Source organism: Rosa rugosa, chromosome 5 (assembly GCF_958449725.1).
Source record: "Rosa rugosa chromosome 5, drRosRugo1.1, whole genome shotgun sequence".
NCBI lineage: Eukaryota > Viridiplantae > Streptophyta > Magnoliopsida > Rosales > Rosaceae > Rosa > Rosa rugosa.
The window spans coordinates 11,605,516-11,614,162 of NC_084824.1; the positions used below are offsets into that span (position 1 = coordinate 11,605,516).

The 8,647-nt window shown below is 37.4% G+C and overlaps 2 protein-coding genes and 1 long non-coding RNA gene across 3 annotated transcripts; 1 reads left to right on the forward strand and 2 right to left on the reverse strand.

Annotated features, from left to right (window-relative positions):
* The first annotated feature begins 412 nt into the window (after nt 1-412).
* Nucleotides 413-2,072, forward strand: LOC133709033 (NAC domain-containing protein 83-like). Its single transcript, XM_062134633.1, has 3 exons — nt 413-996; nt 1,143-1,411; nt 1,511-2,072. The coding sequence occupies exons 1-3, from the start codon at nt 816-818 to the stop codon at nt 1,814-1,816; spliced, it is 756 nt and encodes a 251-aa protein (XP_061990617.1). The 5' UTR covers nt 413-815; the 3' UTR covers nt 1,817-2,072.
* LOC133709035 (uncharacterized) lies at nt 1,810-4,562 on the reverse strand. The gene is made up of 2 exons (XR_009846136.1): nt 3,538-4,562; nt 1,810-3,044 (listed from the first exon to the last, which is right to left on the reverse strand). It is a non-coding gene; the product is annotated as an uncharacterized LOC133709035 (long non-coding RNA).
* A 2,191-nt stretch (nt 4,563-6,753) lies between these two features.
* On the reverse strand, nt 6,754-8,064 carry LOC133710420 (uncharacterized). Its single transcript, XM_062136487.1, has 2 exons — nt 7,887-8,064; nt 6,754-7,093 (listed from the first exon to the last, which is right to left on the reverse strand). Exons 1-2 carry the CDS (start codon nt 8,022-8,024, stop codon nt 7,001-7,003), a joined length of 231 nt encoding a protein of 76 aa, XP_061992471.1. The 5' UTR covers nt 8,025-8,064; the 3' UTR covers nt 6,754-7,000.
* Between the last annotated feature and the right edge of the window lie 583 nt (nt 8,065-8,647).

Below are 8,647 nucleotides of genomic sequence, written 5' to 3' on the forward strand. Positions count from 1 at the left end.
GCACCCAACAGTTTTGCTTGCCAGCCAGGAGCGCACAGTACTATTTGCTGACGGGAACCCCGTGAGGGCCGCAACCGTAATTTCGCCCCACAACGCCTTTAAGGGGCTTTTGCTGGATGATCTACAGCTGTCAGCGTGACATAAGCTTACTTCATCCATTACGGATCTCCGTAAAGGCGTACCACCCTTTGCTAACTACCCAGACTGTCGCGAAAAGACGACAATACCCTTCCCGGCTGGGATGATTGAGTTTACCTTCTTCCGCGAGAGGACCGAAATGCCACCCTCCTGCCAGAGTCGAGACGTTTCGAAGCGTCCAAGGACAAAAGGGGGAATTTAGGTAAACGATGAAAGACTGGGTTTAGGTTAACACATTAACGGGATCGGTTATTTCCAAGGGGGTTTGGTTCGTATGGAAAGGTTTAACCTTTTCGCAGAGCCCTGGACGTTTTGTTAAAATAGCGTCAAAGGAAAGGAGATTGAGTCTGGTTTACGCCAAATGGGTCGTCTCTCTCTTACACCCATTACTATAAAAGAAGCCATACTTTCTCACTATCATACCCACCACAATTGATCTCCACCTTCTCCTCCAACTTTTTCCCTTTTCTCCTTGTTCTTGTTCCCTCCCTCTTGTTCTTGTTGTTTGTTACATCATGTTTCATTTTAGACCCTAATGGAACTCTAAAATATTTGGCATCTGAAGTTGAACTGGACTAAGCCTTTTAAGCCTTGAACTAAGCTAAAAGGGCCTTTTGTAAATTGGGGTTTCAAATTCAAATTTTCATCTTGAGTTGTTGTTGCGACTCGAGATTTAGATGGAGAAGCTCAGTTTTGTGAGGAATGGAGAGCTGAGATTGCCTCCTGGTTTTCGGTTCCATCCTACCGACGAAGAGCTTGTTCTTCAGTACTTGAAGCGCAAGGTCTACTCGTGTCCTTTGCCTGCTTCCATCATCCCTGAGGTTGAAGTCTGCAAGTCTGATCCTTGGGATTTGCCAGGTTGGTTTTTTTTTTTTTTTAGAGTTTAATCTCCACACTCATCTCAAACTTCAATTTATTGAAGTGGGTTTTCATATGTACTGTGATAAAGCTACAATGCCATGAGAATTAGTTGGTTCTAATGGAGATTGGGTTTGTGGGTTTAGGTGATTTAGAGCAAGAGAGGTACTTCTTCAGCACTAGGGAGGCCAAGTACCCAAATGGGAACAGATCAAACAGAGCAACAGGTTCTGGGTATTGGAAGGCAACTGGTTTGGACAAGCAAATTGTGGCTTCCAGGGGTAACCAAGTTGTTGGGATGAAGAAGACTTTGGTTTTTTACAGAGGAAAACCTCCACATGGGAGTAGGACCGATTGGATTATGCACGAGTATCGCCTCGTTTTAGCTGAAGATAAAAATAACTCCACCACCCAAGTGAGTGCAAAATTTTACGGCATACCAAATTCGAGCAAAATCCCATTTCAAACACTGTTGTTAATGTTTGCTAATAGTTGTTTTCATCTGTTGTTGCAGAGCCCTGTTCCGGTGAACAATTGGGTTCTTTGCCGCATATTTTTGAAGAAAAGAGGCAGTGGTAAAAACGAGGAAGAACTAGTTCAAGTGCAGGCCTGCAATGTTGACCGAGTGGCGAAAAATCCAAGGATTACTCGGCCTGTTTTCTACGATTTCATGACCAAGGACAGGACCAATTTGAGCCTTGCGCCTTGTTCTTCATCCTCAGGTTCAAGTGGAGTCACAGATGTCGTTTCTACCGAGACAGAGGAGCACGAAGAGAGCAGTAGCTGCAATAGTCTTCCTTTTTTTAGAAGAAAACAGTAAAGTCTCCTTCTGAACCAGTAATTGGGCTAGCTTCTTGTTGCTTAATTTGTCAGAATAACCATCTAGAAAATCAATCCAGTAAAGTCAGTCTTGGGTCCCTTAAGTTTTAGAACCGCCGCCTTGTCTGTGATTCAAGATAGAAATCGGCGTTGAAAAATTAACTTGTAGTCGGGGTTGTTATGAAAGAACAAATTGAGCAATGGATGTTAGCAGATGGTTTATGTAAAGAGTAAATCAAATCCCCAAGTTTTCTAAATTTCTCATAGCACACTTTATTCACATTCTTGTATAGAAAGGCATATGATTTAGAAGCCAATAACAATCCTCAGATTGTGGAAGAATCGAATATAATCTTAAAAGATCAATCATCACCTTCGTGCGAGGTTCCGTAATCCCTTTGTGGAAAAGGCAAGATAATCACCCAAAAGGAACCCAATTCCTCAACATTGTTTTCAAACGGACTAAGACCACTCCAACTCAAATCTGCATCATTGAAAAATCGAACACAGAATCTTATTCTGATAAACAGACATTCTGATTCTAGCATAATTTTCCACAATAAACGCTCAACTGCAATATTCCTCCTCAGCGTTTCAGTGTCATACAAGAAACCAGAGGACAAATAAAGATGGGTATGATGGTGCAGGAGAAACAGGGTTAACTAAAAGTTTGAATCTTCAAGACCAGTTGGTGACTAAGATCGAATTAAAAAAACACAGTGGATTGTTAACAGGGACAGCTGCGATTATTGAAAATAAAATGAGGCAAGGGACCCAAGTTTGAAAACTGATCCATGACCTTAAATTCCCAAAAGTATATGATTTCTTGCACATTCCTGCGAGTTTACGTAAACGGTACCTCATAATCCAGAAGAAGAATTTAAAAAACTCTGCAACACATTTTGTCAAAGATGCTAATCATGGCATTGTGTGTTTTATGTTTCTTAATAAAAGTAAACGACCTGCTATAGAACATTATCTATTATAATCCCTGATCTGGGTTTTGTTAATTAACAAAGCCCAGATTAGACGAGGGATCATACCTCCCACTATCTTCCTAAGTCCTCTGCAACATTGACTGGAATGAATATGAAAAAAACAGAGATGCTAGCACTTCATGCTCATAATGTAAAATACTTTTCCCATTACTTACTTCCTAGTTCCGACTTATCCAAATTAATAATTTCGCCCAATTTTGCAGCCGTGTCAGACGTGCAAGAACCACGAGCCTGCAATAGTTGACTCAACCATTATCATTATCATTAGTAACTAATATCTTATCAAAGCCATAAAACACAAAAGTACGTGCCATATCATTATGGTAGTGACAATAAAACAGCAATTATTAACTGTTATATAAATATAAATGTTAGTGTTTGCAACATTACTTGATCCTTCTCTATGCGGGTTTGAAGAGTCTAACAAAAGCAGTTATAAATTTGTTTTTAACTAAATAATTCAAAAGAACCTTATATGTGCCGCTTTCTCTTAAAAGTTTGAAAAAAAAATATATATATTTGATGATTTAGACTAAAAGAAAAACAATGGAGTTAACAACGTAATAGATTATCAGAGTGAAAGAAAGAAACATGATGTCTTAATTCACTATTACATAATAAATTGAGATGGAAAACTACACGAGGTTGGTTGTTGTCCTTTAGAAACATGGAGACATGGAGGATGATATCATAGGCTAGACAGATTTGAAGATAGGCCGCATACCCATGAGATGGCGCCAAGTGGACATCAGGTAGACAAAGGACGGCATTAATAATATTAAAAACCCTTTGATTATGAGTATTGCTTGTGCATAATTGAGCCAATTTGACATGCCAGAAACAGGAAAAAGGAGAAGAAACTAAATTATCATAAAGATAAGGAAATATTTGCCGACCCAAGTTTCTTGTGACACTGGTTTAAGAACGCCCCAAGGGCTTTTGGAGTTCCTCACGTCACTTTTTCTATATAATATGAATTTCATTTCCCATCACAGAAAATAAAAACAAAAAATAAAAAATAGGGAAAAATGGATCGGATTTGTGAAGTCAGCTGTCAGCAATTCTGAAATTGTCAATCACGTGGACAGCCCGTCACGGAAGACCACACAGCAAAACTGATTGTCCTAGAAACACAGAGGGAGGAGGTGTCCTTGTCGACGGAAGGGCATTTACGACATTCCGCAAAGACATTACCCAAGCAGACAGGGAATATGTGTAATAATCTCCATTGACCTGGTCCAGAAACCAGAAACCAACCCACCACTTTAAAATCTTGTTTTTCCAAAATTAAGTTAAAAGGGTTGCTTAGTATCTATGCAAAAAAGACATCTCCTAAGGTCTATTTTACCTAGTTCTAAGCAGCATTGTCTAATCGAGATATAAACCGGTCGCAATCGCAATTAAAATTAATCGCGGTGTGGACCTCTCGTTGTTAATGAAGGAGGTCTGGAGAAATTAATCTATCATAAACCTAAAACTTGAGGCGAAACAAAGAGGAAAGGAGAAAGGGATCCAAAGCTTTTGAGAATCTGAAATGATAGCGTGGGTTGGGAGTTTTTTAATTGAAGTGGGAGATGTCTCCTACACGCAACTGTTTCCTCTCAAACAGTTTTTAAAGCCAACACCAACTCTTTGAAGAAGATATGAATATTTTGCCCAGTTGGAAATAAACGAGGGGCAGATGATATTTTTTGTGGCGCTAGGCTCATTGCCAGAGATAAAAGAGAATCCCACAACTTGCATGTGATGATTGAGTAGTTTCTTTGTTTGTTTTCCTTTGCCCTAAAAAGTATTCCATCAAGTGCCTAATGTACAGTTATGTTTCTTTTCAGGGTAGAAAGTGAAAGGTTTCAACATCCACATAACATATGTAGTTTCAATTGGCATAAAATCTGAAATAAAACAAGACAAGACGTACATATCTATACTATTATTAAGAAAAGAGACTTTGTTAGCCAAAATCAAAATTTTTGATAGATATGACTCTAAAACATTAAAATACTTTGAGAATTAATTAAATCACAAGGGCTATTATGATAATTGCAAATTATATTTTTATTAACAATAATCTATACTATTATTAAGAGAAGAGGCTTTGTTAGCCAAAATCAAATTTTTTTACAGAAATGACCCTAAAACATTAAAATACTTTGAGAATTAATTAAATCACAAGGACAATTATGACAATTACAAATTATATTTTTATTAATAAAAATAAACAAAATAAATCCCACAAATTCCACTTTTCTCTCCCTCTAACCTCTCTATGCAATAACTGTTTTCATCCATTATTTTTTTTTTCTGAAAAGAAAAATACTTACACATGCAGAGCATGTGTGGATAAATGCTAGTACATGTGTAAATTATTATTATTATTATTATTTTTCAGAAAAAAAAAGAGTTGGTTATTGCAGAGAAAAGAAAATGGGAGAGAGAAGTGGGGTTGTGGGTATTTTTTAAAATTTTTTTTTTAATAAAAATACATTTTGTAAATGTCTCAATTATCCTTGTGATTTAATTCATTCTCAAAGTTTATTAATTTTGTAGGGTCAATTCTGTTAAAATTTTAGATTTTGACTAACAAAACCTCTTCTCTTAATAATAGTATAGATATATATCAGTAGGGTTGTAAAACAATTAAAATCCACTCGGTTAAATCACGGCAATTGAAATAAAATCTAAATATAAGTCATCACAAATTATCTATACTATTATTAAGAGAAGAGAGTTTGTCAGCCAAAACAGAAAAATTTTACCAAAATATCCCTTAAATATTAAAAAACATTTGAACTGAAATATTTGAGAAAGACAAAATGGTCAATTCACAAATAAAAGAAAAACAAAAGAAATTTAACAAAAAAAAAATCAAAAATCAAAAATAAAATATGTGCAGCAATTTTCTCCACATTATGTGGAATAACTTCCCACATAATTACTCACACCCATAGTGTGTGTTTCGAGTCTAGTATAACTAAATAATTGAGTAAACGGGACAGCATATATATATTTGCATGTTAGCTGAACACACATAAGATCTCCACAGCACATGTAATAGCATCAAAAGGGTTGCGTGTAAAAGAGCAAAATCATAAGTGAACGGCCACAAGTATCTCTCTTCATATTCTATGACTGATTGGAGCGAACACACAGAAAATGAAAAGAGGACGAATTAATAAATTTCTCAAATGTCAAAATCAGTCTAGTACCTACAGAAGAGACTATAGCAAGGAAGTTTTCAACTCCTTCTGGTGGTGATTTGTTTTCGTGTCCACAATCTTTTTTTGTTGTCCAAACATCACTGTTTTATTATAAATTAAATGGACCACACACCACCCCTATGACAAAACTCAGTATTATCCTCTGTATATAGAATTTGAGACTGCAAAGATTCCCTTTTAAAAAAAAATCAAATGAAAATCACCCCTTCAAATCCAGAAGAGATATTTGATGAGCAAATGAACTAACTGTTGCAAGGATCATAAATTCATAATACTCCTAATTCAAACAATGCTTAAAAGTAAATTATTTCTTTTTGGTTCTTATACACTCCCAATCCATCAAACCCGCTTTCAAGACTCAGGATCGAGATTCCGCAAACCGTATGGTTCTGAGGAAACTTCCAGTAGATAGCTAAGCCTGGGGGTTTGAGCCCCAGATCATATTGGAGCAAACCATGGTCATAAACATTCCACTGAACCCCTTGTTGGCGGATGTAAACATTACTAGCATAGATCTATCTATTTTTCACAACAAGGCAATAGACTAATGGGTCATGTGTTCTCAAGACTAGTAACCAACTTCAGATTAAGGCCTAGTACCAATATGCAATCTTGGGCTGCTTTAGAATAAGATGTGGTATTAGTCATCTCAAAATAGTGCTCAGGACATGAAGCAATATTGCAAAAACAAATATCAATAAGCCTCAAGTTGAAGATACAGATTGGCAGCAAGAAATATCAGAATAAACTTATTACTATCAAAATTTATCAGAGTTATCTAAGTTACACATGATCCAAAGACTACAAACATGCCATACAGATGCTTTTAAATAGAGAAAGATCAAAATGCATGTTCAAGATGACATTCAGTTAAAGCTTATAACGAGCAGTGCATACATATAGGCATTAAGGCCAATAATGAAAAAACTAATGCATTCAGGTTTGCCTAGCACTCTTACTCATTTCATACTATTCAGTTGTCTTTCTCACAACTTCACTAGCATCAGCCCCTGACGATTTTGAAGGAGGTGGTTCGGCACATGCTTTCAGGACAGCCTCATTCTGCAAGTGACATTTCCAGAAGTTCAACACAAATTTAACATGCAAGCTAACAGCATCTACACCGCATAAGAAATAGTTTCCCATGTAACACCCCAAATCAGGAATGCTTATAAATGGAGGCAGAAACTACCAAGGAGAGGATCATGGATAACATCATGCAAGTATAATCTGATTGCATAGGGTGGACTGCTCAATTTTGTAACGAAATACACAATACATGCATCCAAAATCCGCAATGTGATGCAGAACACGGACACATAAAGAACTCTGATATTACAGAAGGCTCAGCTAGGTTTAACCACCAAAACCAAAAGCTAAACATTACAGGAGAAATGATTAGTCCCGTTGTATATAACGACATTAGACGTGACTACGAGCAATCACAACAGAAGAATCAAACTTCTACAAGTTTACTTCATATAACATTTCATTTAATTGGCATAAAGGAGATGACAGGAAATCAATCCTCCCATCTCAATACACACAATCTGTATCACCATCAACGAATTCTGAACTTAATTCATTTCCTTATGATTGGACCAGCACAAAGCCACATACACAAATCTCAATTCGAATTTGTCAAAACTGAAAATCCCTTGTTCACCATTGTGTACACTAGAAGCGATTCGAAAACATGTGAAGCAATGCACAACTGCCTCGAAACCTACTTACACAGTAGATAACCTATGAAAAACTCCAAGTAATGTAATCAATTTGAAGCAAGCAAGGAGGTGTGAGATATAGTAAGAGCAAAACCCTAATCGGAGATTTGAGAGTGGGAAGGGCAGCTAACCTGCCAAACACGGAGGAGGCGCTTCTTGGCGTTGGCTTTGCGGGTGGTGGTCAGCTTTATTCTCTTCCAAACCAGACCGCCGGAGTCGTGCTTCTTCACTATCTCCATCACTCGCGTCCCCCAAAACGCACCCGCCATCTCTCTCACTCTGCTCTCTCTTTCTTTACTCTCTTCTGATTTGAGTGGGTTTTGTGCAGAGTCTTGGGCTAAGTTTTGTTTTCTTTTCGGCCCGAATGTGCCCCAACTTGGCCCATTTGCTTGTAAGATGGACCTGGGCCGGGTGGTAACCTGTGGACACCACCAAGTAAAACACCTATAGTCTCATGATTAAATCCATTAATAATAATTAAGAATGTGGGTACCACCCTCGCGGCCTATGTCAAAATTGAACCATGCAAGGTTATCCTAGAGCTATCTAAATGTTGCTACCCTAAAATAGGCACAAGAAGCAGAGTAATCGTGACAATACTAGAGTCCGCCCTAAGTTATTATGCACGATATACGTTGGAAATTTTGAAACAATAGCTCTCTCTCTCTCCCCCTCCGAGCCCAACCACCCAACCTTGGAGAGAGAGAGAGAGAGAGCTCGGTGGTGGAAGAGAAAGAAGAGGTAAGCAAAAAAAAATAAAAATATAAAAGAGAGAAAATATATATATTATTTTTAAAGGAGGAAGTGAGGGCTATAATAGATATTTTAGACCTATTGGGGGAGAAATTGAAAAAATAAGGAGTATTATATTTAATATAGAAGATGAGGACAG

Bases quoted from the DNA above. Each gene is read 5' to 3' on its own strand.
- LOC133709033 (XM_062134633.1), top strand. From the start codon at position 816: ATGGAGAAGCTCAGTTTTGTGAGGAATGGAGAGCTGAGATTGCCTCCT. The intron at 997-1,142 runs GTTGGTTTTTTT...TTGTGGGTTTAG, and splicing joins TGATCCTTGGGATTTGCCAG to GTGATTTAGAGCAAGAGAGG. The intron at 1,412-1,510 runs GTGAGTGCAAAA...CTGTTGTTGCAG, and splicing joins AAAATAACTCCACCACCCAA to AGCCCTGTTCCGGTGAACAA.
- LOC133710420 (XM_062136487.1), bottom strand. From the start codon at position 8,024: ATGGCGGGTGCGTTTTGGGGGACGCGAGTGATGGAGATAGTGAAGAAG. The intron at 7,094-7,886 runs GTTAGCTGCCCT...TGTCACTTGCAG, and splicing joins GCCTCCTCCGTGTTTGGCAG to AATGAGGCTGTCCTGAAAGC.